This window comes from Danio aesculapii, chromosome 9 (genome assembly GCF_903798145.1).
Source record: "Danio aesculapii chromosome 9, fDanAes4.1, whole genome shotgun sequence".
In the NCBI taxonomy this organism is placed as follows: domain Eukaryota; kingdom Metazoa; phylum Chordata; class Actinopteri; order Cypriniformes; family Danionidae; genus Danio; species Danio aesculapii.
In genome coordinates, this window is record NC_079443.1 from 50,875,908 (window position 1) to 50,895,907 (window position 20,000).

Consider the following 20,000-nt stretch of genomic DNA (forward strand, 5'->3'; position numbering starts at 1 on the left):
AGAAATGACAAATGACTCAGCCGAGGCTCGAACCAGCGACCTTCTTGCTGTGAGGCGATTGTGTGAAAGTTTCTATATTTCTATTAAAAAAACTCTGCTGTTTATTTTTTCTAAACATTGCTCTGACTCTTCACTCTGGGGCTGAGGATTGAAGTGTTCTGCACGTTTATCTTTTTATTTAGCTCTAATTCAATCATAGGGTGGCATGGTGGCAGAGTGGGTTGAGCAAGTAGAGCAAGAAGGTCGCTGGTTCAAGCCTCGGCTGGATCAGTTGGCATTTCTGTGTGGAGTTTGCATGTTCTCACTATGTTGGCGTGGGTTTCCTCTGGGTGCTCCGGTTCAAAGACATGCTGCACAGGTGAATTGGGTAGGCTAAATTGCCCTTAGTGCATGTGTGTGACTGAGAGTGTATGGATGTTTCCCAGTAATGGGTTGCAGCTGGAAGGTTATGCACTGCATAAAACATGTGCTGGGTATGTTGGCGGTTAATTCCGCTGTGGCGACCCCTGATTAATAAAGGGGCTAATTCGAAAAGAAAATGAATGAATGAATAATTCAGTATTATTTATTAACAAATTTAGTCTTCTTTGTTACACCTCCGAACAAAACCCCTACACTTAAAAGAAGGTCGTAACAGTAAGAAGTGCATAAATCTTGTATAACATGCCTTAAAACAAGCAGTTTCTCTCAGTTTACTCTCTCTATATCTACACTCATCGTCCACTTTATTAGGTACACATTACTAGTACTGGATTTGACCCCCTTTTTTCTTGAGAACTGCCTTAATCCTTCATGGCATAGATTAAACAAGGTACTGGAAATATTCCTCAGAGATTTTGCTCCATATTGACATGATAGCATCATGCAGTTGCTGCAGATTTGTCAGCTGCACATCCATGATGCGACTCTCCCGTTCCCCCACATCCCAAAGGTGCTCTATTGGATTGAGAACTGGTGACTGTGGAGGCCATTTGAGTACAGTAAACTCATTGTCATGTTCAAGAAACCAGTCTGAGATGATTCACGCTTTGTGACATGGTGCGTTATCCTGCTGGAAGTAGCCATCAGAAGATGAGTACACTGTGGTCATAAAGAGATGGACATGGACAGCAACAATACTCAGGTAGGCTGTGGCATTGACACGATGCTCAGTTGGTACTAATGGGCCCAAAGTGTGCCAAAAAATATCCCCCACACCATTACACCACCAGCACCAGCCTGAACCGTTGATACAAGGCAGGATGGATCCATGCTTTCATGTTGTTGATGCCAAATTCTGACCCTACCATCCGAATGTCGCAACAGAAATGGAGACTCATCAGACTAGGCAATGTTTCTCCAATCTTCTATTGTCCAGTTTTGGTGAGCCTGTGTGAATTGTAGCCTCAGTTTCCTGTTCTTGAGCTGACTGGAGTGGCACCTGGTGTGGTCTTCTGCTGCTGTAGCCCATCTGCCTTGAGGTTGGACTTGTTGTGCTTTCGGAGATGCTTTTCTGCACACAGAATTTTTTCTGTGATTTGCGCCCACAGAACTGCCGCTCACTGGATATTTTCTCTTTTTCAGATCATTCTCTGATCAACCCTAGAGATGGTTGTGCGTGAAAATCCCAGTAGATCAGCAGTTTCTGAAATACTCAGACCAGTCTGTCAGGCACCAACAACCATGCCACGTTCAAAGTCACTTAAATCCCCTTTCTTTCCCATTCTGATAGTCAGTTTGAACTGCAGCAGATCGTCTTGACCATGTCTACATGCCTAAATGCATTGAGTTGCTGCCATGTGATTGGCTGATTAGAAATTTGCGTTAATAAGCAGTTGAACAGGTGTACCTAATAAAGTGGCTGTGAGTGTATAGTCATGTAACACATAAGCTGAACGTCATCAGTATTTCATGAGCATCAGATTTAGTTTTTCTCTGGATCATTTTCGCTTTTTTATTTGATGCTATTAGGATATTATATAAGACATATTCTGCGTGAAAAATACTGACCTGCTAATGCCGATAAACAAACCTAACCGAGCTGTTAATCAGTTGTTTTACTTCAAGATTAAACCTTTTGTCTGGCTGCCCAAGAGACCGAAGTGTAAAATCCTTCATTAAAAATGAATTTATGAAGTGATATGATTCATGTACCTCTTCATTTCACAGGCAGCAGATACTGCATGGGGAAATATCCCAGGATACTCCGTGGGTTCGTGTTTCTGCAGCAAAACAAAACATTTCCAAATATTAAACATATAACCAAACCATTTCATCACATAGATTCAGAAACATCCTTGACAGGACAAAAATATTTTACAAAGAGAAAAGCTTTAAAGCGCAGAGGGATATACATTGCAGCTTTCATTGCTATTAACAAGTAAAAATATGTTTATGCATTTGTTAATAAGAATTAGCATCCATTTGAAGAGTGGAAGCCATGCAACCATGATTTGCAAATAGATTACAATTTATATAACTATTCTTCACGCAACATTAATGACTTTTTTCTAATTTATTTATTATTTTGCATTACAGTAATGAAAACTGGGGTATATACAGTATACACTTCCACATTGAAGTAAAAACATTTTAATGCATTTGAAAAATATAAATTAGCATAAAGTTAAAAAGTAAAAATAATTAAATGAGGATTTGAAAATATTTTACAATTTATTTATTGATTTTTATGCAACATTAATGAGTTTTTTTTGCATCGAAGTCATAAAACTGGGGCATAAATGCACTTCTATACTGCAGTAAAACACTTGCATGCGTTTGGAAACATAAATTAGCATCAATTAAAAAAGCAATTATGATTTGAAAATATTTTATAATTCATATACAATTAAATTTTATGCAAAATTAATGACTTTTTTAACTTGTTTTTTATTTTATACATATTTTTGCATTAAAGTCATGAAAACTGGGATATATATGCACTTCTATATTGAAGTAAAAACATTTTTATGCATTTGTTAATAATAATTTGTATAAATTTTAAAAGCAGAACCCATGCAATTACGATTTGAAATTTACAGTTTATATATTTATTTCATGCAACCTTAATGACTTTTTTTTGTATTACAGTCATTAAAAACTGGGGTATATGTGCACTTCTATATTGCAGTAAAAAAATATTTAAGTATTTGTTTATACATTTAAATAGATGGATATTTAAATTTGCATAACAAGAATTTGAAAATATTTTATAATTCATATATTTATGTTTTATGCAACATTAATGACTTTTTCTTATTTTTCGTATTACAGTAATGAGAACTAGAATATATATGCACTCCTATATTGCAGTAAAAACATCTTAATGCACTTGGAAATATAAATCAGCATCAATTAAAAAACAGAACTCATGCGATTATGTTTTAATATTTTACAATTTATATATTTATTTTTATGCCACATTAATAACTTCTTTTTTTGCATTAAAGTCATGAAAAGTGGGGTATATATGGACTTCTTTATTGCAGTTAAAATATTTTTATGCATTTGGAAATTAGCATCAGTTTAAAAATTAGAAATAATTCAATCATGATTTGAAAATATTTTACAGTTTATACATTTATTTTTTATGCAACATTAACGACTTTTTTGCATTAAAGTCATGAAAACTGGGGTATATATATGCACTTTTATATGCAGTAATATAGTATATTTATGCAATTGTTAATACAATCAAGCATACATTTAGAAAGCAGAAATAATTCAGTTATGATTTGAAAATATTTTATAATTTATATATTTATTTTATGCAACATTAATGACTTTTTTGAAAACTGGGGTGTATATGCACTCCCATATTGAAGTAAAATACTTTAATGCATTTAGAAATATAAATTAGCATATATTTAAAAAGCAGAACACATGCAATTATGAGTTAAAAAAATTTTACAATTTACATATTTATTTTTATGCAACATTAATGACTTTTTTCTTGTTTATTATTTTATATATGTTTTAATGATTGTTTTGCATTAAAGTCATGAAAATTGTGGTATATATGGACTTCTACATTGCAGTAAAAACATTTTTATGCATTTGTTAATATAAATTAGCATACATTAAAAAATCTGAATACATGCAATTATGACTTGAAAATATTTTATAATTTATATATTTATTTTTTACGCAACAATTACTATCTTGTTTTTTTATTATTATTTTTTTGCATTTGGAAATATAAATTAGCATCAATTTAAAAAGCAATTATGATTTGAAAATATTTTACAATTTATATACAATTTAATTTTATGCAAAATTAATGACTTTTTTTGTATTACAGTCATAAATACTGGGTTATATATACACTTCTATATTGCAGTAACAAATTATGCATTTGTTAATATGAAATAGCATCAATTTAAAAAGCAGAAATAATTCAATCATGATTTTAAAATATTTTTGCAATTAATAAATGTATTTTTATGCAACATTAATGACATTTTTCTTGCTTTTTGCATTACATTCATGACAACTGGGGTATATATGTTCTTCTATATTGCAGTCAAACATTTTGTGCATTTGTTAATATAAATCAGCATCAATTTAAAAAGCTGAAATAATTATATTATTATTTGAAAATATTTTACAATTTCTATATTTATTTTTATGCAACAATTTTTTTTTATTATTAATGTCATGAAAACTGGGGTATATATGCACTTCTATATTGCAGCAAAAACATTTTTATGCATTTGATAATATTAATCAGCATCAATTGAAAAGGCAAAAATAATTCAATTATGATTTGAAAATATTTTGCAATTTATACATTTATTTTTATGCAATATTAATGACTTTTTTCTTGCTTTTTGCATTACATTCATGACAACTATATATGCACTTCTTTAATGCAGTAAAACATTTTGTGCATTTGTTAATATAAATCAGCATCAATTCAAAAAGCGGAAATAATTCAATTATGATTTGAAAATATTTTGCAAGTAATACATTTATTTTTATGCAATATTAATGACTTTTTTCTTGGTTTTTGCGTTACATTCATTACAACTAAGGTATATTTGCACTTCTTTAATGCAGTAAAAAATTTTGTGCATTTGTTAATATAAATCTGCATACATTTAAAAAGCGGAAATAATTCAATTATGATTTGAAAATATTTTGCAATTAATGCATTTTTTTAATGCAATATTAATGACTTTTTTCTTGCTTTTTGCATTACATTCATGACACCTAAGGTATATACGCACTTCTTTAATGCAGTAAAACATTTTGTGCATTTGTTAATATAAATTTGCATACATTTAAAAAGCAGAAATAATTCTATTATGATTTGAAAATATTTAAAAAAAATTTATGCAATATTAATGACTTTTTGCATTGAAGTCATGAAAATGGGTGTAATGCACATCAATATGGCAGTAAAAAGATTTTTATGCGTTTTTTTATCTAAATCAGCATCGATTTAGAAAGCAGATATGAATCAATTATGATTTGAAAATATTTTATAATTTATATATTTATTTTTAATGCAAAATTAATGACTTAATTTCTTTATTTCTTAGTTTTTCTGCATTAGTCATGAAAACCAGGGTGTATATACGCAATTGTAAAAACTATAGGCCCTCGTATGATTCATTTCAGCACAAAACACTTAAAAAACTCCATTAATAAACTCCAAAGTCTGTACAATTTCACACATGGAAGAAGGAGAATGAATCCATACTCCCCTAATTACTCCCCTTTGAGTGCATTTGCTATGAAATAACATACTTTGCCACATTTGCAGGCTCCGATTTTGAATGGAGGCCATTATCCACCCGAGATTAAGTTCAAGAAAAGGAGAAAGTAGCCATTTCAAACTGTTATGTCTATACCTTCCAGTAACAGTCATCTAAAAAAAAAAAGTGACACCTGCTTTCATAAGAGAGAACTCAATTCTCAGAACAGGTAATACACTGGCGGGGCTCACAAAAAGCGTTATGCTCTAGTGCCCCCTATGGGTGTAAAATGTGCACACGATTAAAACAATTGAGCAGAATTATCACACTGGATTCAATTAGAGAAACATTCTCACTATGGACAGATAGCGATGAAAAATGATATCAAACTGTGAAGAGAGAGAACTACATCTTTTTCACACGTTTCTCACAACTTAACCCTCGAGTGAACTGTGGATAACTAGCAAAGGCACTGCAAACTCAGCTATTAAGGTTTGTCTGTGCTTACAGGCGGTTAACGATGATAACACAATATAAAGGCTGGGGGTCACGTTCAGAAAAACCCTTTCAGAACAATTACATCACAACCACCATGTGCATTTGCACAATAAATGGGAGGAAAAAATAAACATTATTGTGCTTGGACAAAGTGTTGCAAGTCAGCCGAAAGGGAAATGCAAAAACTCTGAAGTCAAACTTTGGCCTTTACTGACATTAAGAGAGAGAGAAAAAAACACCCATCAGGAAATGGTTAGTATAAAATCACCTTTAAAGTTGTCCTCTCTTACTGCCACCTATTTATTTTTCCCTTATGCTTCGTGTCCTTGTTTTTTTACTTGTGTTTATACATACGATAGTGTATTTTGTGCTTTGTTTCTATTTTCAGGTGTGACTTTTTAACATTCTGTCAAGGGTCTACAGATGGAAAATAGCCAATCTTGGCTAATTCTGGCACATTTTACAGTATTGTTTATTAATGTGCATTGCCCAGTTAAAAAAAAAAGCTAAAATAAACTATAAAAATTAGTTTGTTAGCAATGTATACTACTAATAATTTAATTTAAATGCAATTTTCTCAATTGTTAGAATTTTTTTAACCATTAAACAATTATATCTCAACCACGTGGTCTCCCATCCTATTAACGAATCAAACAGCAAAGGAAAGCTTGTTTATTCAGCTTTTATTTGATGTTTAAATCTCAATTTATAAATCTCATATTATTAAATTGCACAGGTATATTTGTGGCAATAGGCTAAAAATACATTGTAGAGTATTTTTATGCCAAAAATGATTGCAATATTGAGTAAAGATCATGTTCCCTGAAGAAATTTAGTAGATTTCCTACCGCAAATTTATCAAAACTTAATTTTTTTATTAGTATTATAAAGATAAAATCACTTTTGAAGTTGTCAAAATTAATTTTCTCAGAATTGCAAACTACTAATAACTTCATTAAAATGCTATTTTCTCTTTATTTATATTTTTAGAACCATTAAACAGTTGTATCTCAGCCAGATGTTGTCCAATTAATGAATCAAACAGCAAAGGAAGGCTTATTTATTCAGCTTTCATTTGATGCATAAATCTCAATTTCCTAAAAGTGACCTTTATGACTGGAAACAGGTCACATATGAAGAGAAAACACATTTCCAACCTGATGCATGGTTAGTTTTTATATTGTATTATTTAGTCTCGAAGATGCATATGTGACCCTGGACAACACAACCGTCTTAAAATGCATGGCTTTATTAGTGGCAATAGCCAAAAGTACATTGTAGAGTCAAAATTATATGTTGTTATGCCAATAAATCATTACAACATTGTGTAAAGATCATGTTCCTTGAAGAAATTTAGTAAATTTCCTACCATAAATATATTCATTTCTTAGCATTGCATACTACTAATAACATAACTTAAATGCAATATTTTTCATTTAGATTTTTTTTAAGCATTGAACAGTTGCACTTCAGCCACATGGTGTTCTATTAACGAATCAAACAGCAAAGGAAAGCTTATTTATTCAGCTTTCAGATGATGTATATATCTTCATTTCCTAAAAGTGACCTTTATGACTGGAAATGGGTCACATATGAAGAGAAAACCCTATTCAAAACTGATGAATGGTTAGTTTTTATATTGTATTATTCAGTCTAGGAGATGCATATGTGACCCTGGACTAAGTTGTATGGGTATATTTGTGCCAATAGCCAAAAATACAATGTAGAGTCAAGATTATATAGTTTTATGCCAAAAACGATTGCAATATTAAGTAAAGATCATGTTCCATGACAAAATTTTGTAAATTTCCTACCGTAAATATATCACAACCTAATTTCTGATCAGTAATATGCATTACAAAGAAAATAAAGTCGTCAGTATTCATTTCTTAGCATTGCATACTACTAATAACCTAATATTTAGATTTTTTTGAACCATTAAACTTGTATTTCAGCCACAAGGTGTCCTAATGAATCAAACAGCAATGCAAAGCTTATTTATTCAGCTTTCAGATGATGTATAAATAATAATTTCCTAAAAGTGACCTTCATGACTGGAAATGGGTCATATATGAAGAGAAAACACATTTCCAACCTGATGCATGGTTAGTTTTTATATTGTATTATTTAGTCTTGAAGATGCACAAGTGACCCTGGACAACAAAACCGTCTTAAAATGCATGGCTTTATTAGTGGCAATAGCCAAAAGTACATTGTAGAGTCAAAATGATATATTGTTATGTCAATAAATCATTACAATATTGTGTAAAGATCATGTTCCTTGAAGAAATTTAGTAAATTTCCTACCAAAAATATATTCATTTCTTAGCATTGCATACTACTAATAACATAATTTAAATGCGATATTTTTCATTTAGATTTTTTTTAAGCATTAAACAGTTGCACTGCAGCCACATGGTGTTCTATTAATGAATCAAACAGCAAAGGAAAGCTTATTTATTCAGCTTTCAGATGATGTATATATCTTAATTTCCTAAAAGTGACCTTTATGACTGGAAATGGGTCACATTTGAAGAGAAAACCCTATTCAAAACTGATGAATGGCTAGTTTTTATATTGTATTATTCAGTCTAGGAGATGCATATGTGACCCTGGACTAAGTTGTATGGGTATATTTGTGCCAATAGCCAAAAATACAGTGTATAGTCAAGATTATATAGTTTTGTGCCAAAAACGATTGCAATATTGCGTAAAGATCATGTTCCATGACAATTTCCTACCGTAAATATATCACAACCTAATTTCTGATCAGTAATATGCATTACAAAGAAAATAAAGTCGTCAGTATTCATTTCTTAGCATTGCATACTACTAATAACCTAATATTTAGATTTTTTTGAACCATTAAACTTGTATTTCAGCCACAAGGTGTCCTAATGAATCAAACAGAAATGCAAAGCTTATTTATTCAGCTTTCAGATGACGTATAAATAATAATTTCCTATAAGTGACCTTCATGACTGGAAACGGGTCATATATGAAGAGAAAACACATTTACAACCAGATGCATGGTTAGTTTTTATATTGTATTATTTAGTCTTGAAGATGCACATGTGACCCTGGACAACAAACCAGTCTTAAAATGCATGGCTTTATTAGTGGCAATAGCCAAAAGTACATTGTAGAGTCAAAATGATATGTTGTTATGTCAATAAATCATTACAATATTGTGTAAAGATCATGTTCCTTGAAGAAATTTAGTAAATTTCCTACCATAAATATATTCATTTCTTAGCATTGCATACTACTAATAACTTAACTTAAATGCAATATTTTTAAATGTAGATTTTTTGAAGCATTAAACAGTTGCACTTCAGCCACATGGTGTTTTATTAACAAATCAAACAGCAAAGGAAAGCTTATTTTTTCAGCTTTCAGATGATGTATATATCTTAATTTCCTAAAAGTGACCTTTATGACTGGAAATGGGTCACATTTGAAGAGAAAACCCTATTCAAAACTGATGAATGGCTAGTTTTTATATTGTATTATTCAGTCTTAAATTGTATGGGTATATTTGTGCCAATAGCCAAAAATACAATGTAGAGTCAAGATTATATAGTTTTATGCCAGAAACGATTGCAATATTAAGTAAAGATCATGTTCCATGACAAAATTTTGTAAATTTCCTACCATAAATATATCACAACCTAATTTCTGATCAGTAATATGCATTACAAAGAAAATAAAGTTGTCAGTATTCATTTCTTAGCATTGCATACTACTAATAACCTAATTTAAATGTATTTTTCTTAATATTTAGATTTTTTTGAACCATTAAACTTGTATTTCAGCCACAAGGTGTCCTAATGAATCAAACAGCAATGCAAAGCTTATTTATTCAGCTTTCAGATGATGTATAACTAATAATTTCCTAAAAGTGACCTTCATGACTGGAAACGGGTCATATATGAAGAGAAAACAAATTTCCAACCTGATGCATGGTTAGTTTTTATATTGTATTATTTCGTTTTTAAGATGCACATGTGACCCTGGACAACAAACCAGTCTTAAATTGCATGGATATATTGTGGCAATAGCCAAAAGTACATTGTAGAGTCAAAATTATATATATTTTTATGCCTAAAATGATTGCAATATTTAGTAAAGATCATGTTTCATGACAAAATTTAGTACGGTTCCTCTAATAAATATATCAAAACATAATTTTTGATTAGTAATATGCATTAAGAAAATAAAATCATCTTTAAAGTTGTCAATATCCATTTCTTATTAATGCATACTAATAATATCTTAAATTAAAGCAATATTCTCAATATTTGTATTGAGCAATAGTTTTTAAACATATTAAACAATAACAAATATAATAAACATTAATATAATAAACATATTAAAACTATAATAGTTTTTAAACCATCAAATATGTGTTTTGTGCTATTAACAAACCATACAGCACTGGAAATCTTATTTTTCTTCAGCTTTCATTTGTAGAAATCTCAATTTCCTAAAAGTAAACCTAAAAGTTTATGACTGGTGATGTGACACATATGGGTCACGTATGAACAGAAAACACATTTCCAACCTGATGCATGGTTAGGTTTATAATTTTATAGTTAGTCTTAAATTGCATGAATATATTTGCTAAAAATATAATAGCTAAAGAAAATTTTGTAAACTTCCTACTGTTACGGTTGCTGTATATTGTTAGTTTTTTTTTTGCCTCCTGTTCTCTCTCTCTCTATCTCTCTCTCTCTCTCTCCCTCTCTGCCCGTCATATCCTTTAGGTCCGCCTCCGCCTTTGGTTGGGAGACCCGTCACTCATCATTGGGTGACGTGGCGCGATGACATAAAAGGACGCCAGGGAGAGCGGATGGGAGAGCGCTTTTCTTTTGATCCTGTTTTTTTGTGTGTTTTGCCGACATGATTTTGTTATTCGTTGTTTTTGCTTAACTTTCGTTTGGATAAAATTATTTATTATTATTTCTGCCCATTTTTGAACTACTTTGTGATTTTTTGTACATCTTTATTTCATTTGTTTGTTTGTTACCTGGCAAAAATCAAGAGTTTTCATTAAGAGTTGACTTTGTCCTCAGAGTAAGGCGGATAGGAAGATGTCGTACGACTTCCATTCTGCAAACACGTAGTCAATCCATTGTTTAAAACACCAGGTAAGAAGTGAACGCCATTTGTGTATTTATATTTTTGTATTCTTAGTTTAGTATAGGTACGTTTATGGCGCTTGGCGCTTAAGATTTTTCTTTTCTTTTTCTTTTCATGATTCTAGGTAGGTAAGGGGTTTGTTTATGAGTTAGAATTGTTTTGTTATATTTATTTCTTTGATTTTGGCTTCACTAGCGTCCCCTTACTCTTGAGTTGACCATAGACTGTAAAATATATGGACGTAGCATCCGTGACGTCACCCATAGGTTTCTGAACACTGCAAAAGAAGCTACAAGTAGGCGCGGCCAACCGTCGCCATTTTGTTCGTGCGTCATCGCACCCACGGCGGGATACCAAACAAGGGCAAAGAGGCGGAGAGTGGGCGGAGCTACAGACGCCTGCTGGCACTTTGCTTAGACCTGGCAGACAGACTTTACTTTGGGAGAAACGTTTGATACTTTATTACCTGCGACTCGTTTGTGTTCTGACCACATGTGCTTGGCTGTACACTACATCAATAAAGTGTTTAGACTTTTAAAAACACTGTAGTAATACAGTGATCCACTAAACATTGTTCTTATGACGTTTTTCTACAGGAGGAAAATGCGAATCACTTCCAAACACTTCAATTATAGTCTGTGTTAGAAAATGCAAGACTATTGATAAAATCCAGCATAACACTGTATGACAACGCTTCAGATGACTGTTCTAGAGCCTACAGCTAATCAATTTGTCAGAGTCTGGAGTACATTACAGGTCTAAAGAAAAATATAAATGATAAATGATCTTAAATAAAACAAATACATTTATAGAGATGGTATATAAGTATATAACTTTACTCACATGGGAAACGAGGCCACATGAATGGTTTGTGAGCACAATTAAGTGCACACAGCATCCCATATCATCTGATAATTGTAAGAAATAAGTCCAAAAGGCAGCTGACTGTGTAAAGCCACAAAAAACAAAACAAAAATACGATGAATATGCCGAGATCAGTGGCTAATCTGCCGGATTCAGCTGAGGTGAAGTGACGGCGACCAGCGAGACCTAGCTGTCACTCAAGTGGCCACACCCTTAATTATGCAAACTTAATATAACCTAAAATAAAGGAAATGGATGAGTTATAAAAAAATTCACCCCCCTCACAGTTGTCATGGAGGGTAATAATAGCTATATGAACCAAAATAATTCTTTGTACCAGGCTGTAAACACCTTTTTTTCTGGTGTAAAGTTGGCCATTTTAACAGTGGGCTCAATTGCAACTTGCTCTATTATGGAGCCAGGACTAGCGGAATTTTGATGAATTGCAGTTTCAGTTACTTCCGTATTGGCTTCCCGAGGGAGAGCGGGAGGTTGCCGCTTGGAGTTGACTTAATTTTGTTTGATACTTTGTTTCATTTGCTACTTTATTATTGTAAATATTTCTTATTTTTGTAAATATATTTGGGCATTCTGGTTTCACTTTCTTTGTATATTAAATCACTTTTGTTGGCAGTTTGTTGTTTGTCTTGTTGCTTGAACCCATCACTTGTGAAAGTACCACACCGTTTAAATGTTATTACTTTTACCCTAGACTAACATCAAAGAGGTTGTAACACCTACCATAAATATATCAAAATCTAATTTAAAAATATTATTAATATTTAAAATATGCATTACAAAGAAAATAAAAATCATAATAATTTTAACGCATTAAAAGTAAATAAACATTATTGTGCTCGGATAAAGTGTTGCAAGTCAGCTGAAAGGGAAATGCAAAAACTCTAAAGTCAAACGTTGGCCTTTACTGTATGTGGACATTAAGAGAAGAAGAAAAAAAAAACACCCACCAGGAAATGGTTAGTCCTGTGGGAAGTGGACGGGTTTTCAGAGTGATGATCGCTGGGTGACAAGGTTTCTGCTTCCTGTTTTCTGTATGCAGGCTCACAGACCTCCCCTGAATAACAAAAAATAAAAAAGCACAGCTATGTTATCGCAATCAAACTCATCAACAAAAACAGTCATCAAATCAAAGTATGCATGAGATTGTGTTTAACACCTGTGTAGTTTACATGCTAAAATAACACATTCTGTCATGCTGTACATTTAACATATGATCTAGAGTAATGATCTAAAATGTGCATAAAAGTGTGACACATTAGCTTATAGTAATGCTACTATTTTTTAAGAACTCATATGTTTCTATAGGCATAAAGCAGCTTGTTTGAGTGCATTTACAGTCTCACAGGCAATTTGTGAGTATATAAATGACATTAGTTACAGTGATTGTATTTTATTTTGGAATTTACATGCAATGCACAACCAAATTGCGCTGCTCCATAAAGAGTGTGACAAAGGAAATGCTTATTTGGGTCAAAGATGCTGTCTTTTAGTGTGTGCATTGAGATAAAATGATGTTATGTAGATAGAAAGCACATTAAAGGCAAGCAAAAAAAGTCTACTTTATTGTTTATGAAAACTTTAGTGTGAATCAAATCAAAACAAGAGTCAAAACAAGAGTGACATTCAGCATAACATATATTGAACCAGCATATTTATTTCACTTTTACATATTAAAATATACAAAACTAATAAGTGATTGTACTAAATATTACAATTTTGTTAATTATTTTTGCTGACAAATGCATAAAAATACAGTGGTTTTAAAGATAGTGGCTAGGTTAAGATATTTTAAATCATATTAGTATTTAAATCATTTTTTTTTTTAAATGGGGTCGCTAAATGACTTTTGTTATGAAAAAAATAATGACTATTGTTTTGCTTTATGAAGTTGTTACATTGAAAACTATTTTAATAGATGCAGTGTGTGAATCACGGCCAAATAAATAAATAAATCATGGAAGTCATTGACGTTTTTCCACAGAAAAAATAACAAACAGGAAACCTTATAACCCGTAAAGTATAATACTTCCATTGCTTTGATTCTTGAAAACCCTCGTCATATTTAACCCCCATTCATTCATTCATTTTCCTTCAGCTTAGTCCATTTATTCATCAGGGGTCACCACAGCAGAATGACCCGCCAACTTATCCAGGATGCTTTACACAGCGAATGCCCTTCCATCCACAACCCAGTACTAAGAAACATCCATACACACTCATTCACACACATACACTACAGCTAATTTAGTTTATCGAATTCACCTATAGTGCATGTCTTTGGACTGTGGGAGAAACCGGAGAACATGCAAACTCCACACGGAAACGCCAGCTCACCCAGCTGGGACTCGAACCAGTGACCTTCTTGCTGTGAGGCGACAGTGCTATTCATGATTCATATTCATATATAATATATTCATATATAATAATATATTCATATTCAAAACTTAATAAACATGTATAAATCTTTCAGTTTCAAATTTACTTGCATTTGTGTTTCTTATACTTTTTTGTGTATACTTTGAATCAAATATTTAGACACTCAAATTTACATTTAAACGTTTTAATCCAAAGGCTTCAGCTTGAAACTGGTTTTGTAGACAAAAATAAATAGTCTAACATGACAAGTGCTAAAATGGCACCTCATGAAGCTGACCGAGGATACGTGCAGAGGATCTAAACAAAGGCTGGCACGTTTTGAAGAAGTCCGAAAATCACACACTTCCCATATTCCCACTTCACGACTGTTAAAATGTGGAAATAATCATAATAACTAACTGATGCATTCTCATAGCCGTGTTTCCAAGTTGATTTACATTTCATTTTGAATTAACATTGAACATTTCGATCTTAATGCATGACTAGTTTTAATGGTGTAGGCCTGTCAAGAAATTAATTTGTGTTGTACGATATATTGCACCAAAATATATTGCAATAAATGATATTAGTGTCATTTTAAGACCATTCAACTCATTATCTAATACCAGAGTGACAGTATAATATCATCACAATGATATTACAATGAACACATTTCATTATTAAGAATGTTTCATTTAATTATAGTCACTTTAATAATTATTAATTGGAGTCAGAATGTGAAAACGCATATCCTAAACAAATAAATAATGATAAATGTTAACAAAAAAGAGCCAGGTAAAATTGTCAGACACCCACAAGAGAATATACTATAGTAATGTATAGTAAATACTACAGTGTTTTTAACCATACTGACACCTCCAATAGAGATAGAGATGTTGCCCAATCAGTTCAAATGTTGCTAGAATTGGTTATTTGAATGGGTGACATATATTGCATCACCAAAAATGATTGAGGTCATGTCCATGTGTTGTGCGATAAGTCCATATATTGATTATTGTGACAGGTCTAGTATATACAGTCTTGAAAATGCATATAGAAATTCCTTTTCCCATCCATAGCTCATTTTTATACTGCATTATTTACAGTAGTCTTGAAGATGCATAGGAATAAAAAACACATCCCCAACCTGATGGGAATGGTGAGTTTTTATATTGTATTATTTAGGCTTGAAGATGCATGAGCGACCCTGGACTACAAAACAAGTTCTAAATTGCACAGGTAAATTCACTGCTATCTCATGCCAATTCATAACTTTTTGATTTAGTGGCTTATTTGTATGATCTCATTTGTATATTTTAATATGATTCGCTCATCCCCTAATGATGGTTGAGTTTAGGGGTGGCTTTTAGGGGTCCTTTTTAAAATTGTACATTTTTAAATTCAATTCAATTCAAGTTTTATTTGTATAGCGCTTTTTACAATAATTGTTGTTTTAAGGCAGATTTACAAAAGGTGCACATTATTGCATTGCAATGAAGTTACGTTAAAGTTACAATCCCATATAAGTTATCAAATACAGACATCCTTAACCTGCAATTTTATAGCATATATGTTATGTCTATCTATGTGTACAAGTTTATTGAAGTGTATTTGTGTATTAAGTGTATTTGTTGTCCTCAAAGTCCTCGGTGGTTGGCATTATCAACAACTGAACTTCTATGAATTTGAATGAATTAGACACTAACAAAACATAAATCAGATGTCAAAACATTTCCTTGTGAGATTTTATGTGTGGAAATAGACAAAAATAGATTACATGAATAAAAATTATATATATTTTTATGCCAAACATCATTACAATATTAAGTAAAGATCATGTTCCATTAAGAAAGTTAGTAAATATCCAAACATAAATATCAAAACTTAATTTCTGATTAGTAATATGCTTTACAAAGAAAGAAAAATGCCTATAAAGTTGTCAATATTCATTTAATAACTTTATTTAAATGCAAATTTCTCAATATTTAGATTTTTGGAAGCATTAAACTGTTGTATTTCAGCCACATGCTGTTCTATTCTGTTCTGTGTCAGTTCACCTATTCTTTTTACACTTTTTACAAATGAATGTTCAAGTAAGCATTCACAGAATTTTATTTTTAAATATTCCGATGATACAGCCATACTAAGTTTACTTTATGAGAATGATGATATTGGTGTTATCTATCAGTAAGAAATTAGTCAGTTCGTTGAGTGGTGTGATAGAAATAAGCTAAAAATAAATACTAAGAAAACAGAAGAGATGATATTTGACCCAAAATGTATAGGTGACCATCGTCAAGTGGTTGTACATGACCATCCTATTATTCAGTCAGAAACCTATAAGTACTTGGGCATTTACATCGACAGTTCTTTCACATGGAAAACACACATTGAGTGGGTTTGTTCTCGTTTACACCAGAGATTGTATTTTTTTGCGGAGGTTGCATCTTTTTGGAGTTAACAAGAAACTCATGATGTTGCTTTATAAAGCAGTTCTTGAAAGCATTGTTAGATATGGTATCACAGTGTGGTTTGGCAACCTATCTGTTCAGTGTAAATCTAAATTGATGCATCTCTTAAAGACAGCATGGAAAATCGTTGGGCACGATGAATATTTTATTGCTCGAGTTTTATATGACAATTGTGTCCTCAATCAGGTGGAAAGGATTGTAAACGATCCAACTCATTTTTTGTTTCCTCATTACGAACTGCTTCCCTCTGGTAGAAGATATCGAGTCCCAAAGTGTAGGTTAAACCGTTATAAGAAATCCTTTGTACCTGTATCAGTGGGTTTATTTAATAAGAGTCTATCTTAATTAGCATTAGAAATTTTGTAACTGTTGTATTCTGTATTGTTTTTATTGCTTGTTTTAAGTGAATGTCTGCAGCAATATGGCGATGCCTATAACAAATTTCCTGTCAAGGACAATAAAGTTTTACTACTACTACTACTATTACAGGACCCTTAGCCAGCCTGGTGAAAGGGGTGGCTCTTTTTTCTCAAAAAGTAGACTTTTTTGCAGTTATTCGCCTTTTTTTCTGTTCAATTATGAGGTTTAAATACTCCATTTAGTGGCATTTTAATCACTATTTTTAGCTGGATTAGCTTGTCGGGTGGTCGTCATAACCGCACTTTTTGATGTTTGATTTACACTAAATAAATATTTTGTAAAAATCAACTAAAATACAAATTGATTACATCATATATCATTAGAAAAAATATAATAATAATAATAATAATGTAGCCTATTGTCATTTATTAGGCTAATAACAAACTGGCCAGCACATTCAACTTCCAGTCAGAATTTGTCCATTTGAATGATTAACAAAGGAACTACAGGCGCATGTTGCACATCTGTAATGTTGTCATTCGATATTGATTGAACATTTTAACTTATTTCAGTGTAATAAAAATAAAATCAATTAAGTGAAAGAAAAAACTAATAAAATGCAACAAATACTTTAACAAATAAAAGAAAAAATGATGATGAATTAAGACAAAATTCTTCATATTAGCCTAAAGTTTTGCACACATTACGTGTGTTTGGCTGTAAAAGCGCACCTACAGGTGTTTCTCTAACAGGCGCAGGTTAGATTTTCTCCAGGACACAATTTATTTTATTTATATTAATTTTGTCTTAAAAAAATATTAGACCAGTCCAGTTTCATCAGGAAAGCATCCCAGACCACCTTCTGAAGTGATTTGAGCGATCGGATTTATATCCGATCAAAATAAAACCAATGAAGTGACCAAACAGCCTCAAAAACACAGATGTGACGGGATTAGCGCCTTTTGCTGTGAAGTGACATCTGACGGTTGAGGACACCTCTTACCATTATATATATTTATATATATTTATATATATTTATATATATGTATATATATATATATATATATATATATATATATATATATATATATATATATATATATATATATATATATATATATATATATATATATACACACACGTGGCAAGAGCCAAAAATATATTGTAGATTAAACATTATATATTTTTATTGCTAAAATAAACATTGCAATATTAAAGATGTTCCATGAATACATTTAGTAAACTTCCTACCATAAGTTTATCAAAACTTTGTGATTAGTAATATGAATTACAAAGAAAATGAAATCACCTTTAAAGTTGTCAAAAGTAGCAATGCATACTACTTATAATTTATAAACAATACTAATATAAATAATATTAAAAGTAATAAATAATAATTAGATTTTTATGAACCATCAAACAGTTACATCTCAGCAACATGCTGCCCTATTAACAAACCATACAGCAATGGATTTTATGCATTACAAATAAAGTAAAATCACCTTTAAAGGTGTCAATATTCATTTCTTATCATTGCATACTACTAATAATTTAATTTAATCGCAACTTTCTCAATATTTAAATTAACAAACCATACAGCACTGGAATTCTTACTATTTCATCTTTTATTTGATGCATGAATCTCAATTTCCTAAAAGTGACCTTTATGACTTGAAACGTGACACATATGGGTCACATATGAGAGAAAACACATTACCAACCTGATGCATGGTTAGTCTTGAAGATCCACATGCAACCCTGGTATACAAAAATTGTACGGGTATATTTGTGGCAATAGGCAAAATTACACTGTAGAGTAAAAATTATATATTTTTACACCAAAAATGATTGAAATATTAAGGAAAGATCATGTTCTATGAAGTAATTTTGTAAATATATCAATGCTTAGTTTTTTATTAGTGAAATGCATTACTAATTAAATAAAAATCATCTTTAAAGTTGTCCATATCAATGCATATACTAATAGCTTATAAATAATATTTAGATTTTTTTGAGCCATCATATAGTTGCATCCCAGCCACATGTTGTCTTTTTAACAAACCATAGAGCAATGGAAAGCTTAGCATATTATTTGCCTTTCAAAGAAAATAAAATCACCTTTAAAGTTGTCAAAAGCTATTTGTTAACAATGCATACTACTACTAACTTAAACTAAATATTTACAAAATTGCATTTAAATCAAACCATACAACAATGAAAGCTTTTTTATCCAGCGTTCATATGATATCTAAATCTCAATTTCCTAAAAGTGTCCTTTATGACTGGAAACAAGACACATTTGGGTCACATATGAAGAGAAAACACATTTCCACACTGATGCATGGTTAGTTTTTATATTGTATTATTTAATCTTAAAGATGCATATGCACATATGTCTTAAATTGCATGCGTAAATTTGTGGCAATATAGCCAAACGTGCATTGAGTCAAAATTATTTATCGTAAATATAGTAAATATCATGTTCTATGAAGAAGGTTCCTACCATAAACATATCAAAACTTAATTTTTGATTAGTAATATACATTAAAAAGAAAATAAAAACACATTTAAAGTTGCCAATATTGATCTCTTAGCATTGCATACTACTAAT

General features: G+C 31.3%; 1 protein-coding gene across 1 annotated transcript in view; it reads right to left on the reverse strand.

Moving 5' to 3' along the window:
• The window catches only part of tank (TRAF family member-associated NFKB activator), a 45,392-nt gene that overhangs the window by 18,164 nt on the left and 7,228 nt on the right, over positions 1-20,000 (reverse strand). The window contains exons 4-5 of the mRNA XM_056464945.1: positions 13,151-13,257; positions 2,134-2,201 (exon numbers count right to left, since the gene is read on the reverse strand). Of these exons, the coding sequence (XP_056320920.1) occupies positions 2,134-2,201; positions 13,151-13,257 (175 nt within the window). The remainder of the gene's footprint in view (positions 1-2,133; positions 2,202-13,150; positions 13,258-20,000) is intronic.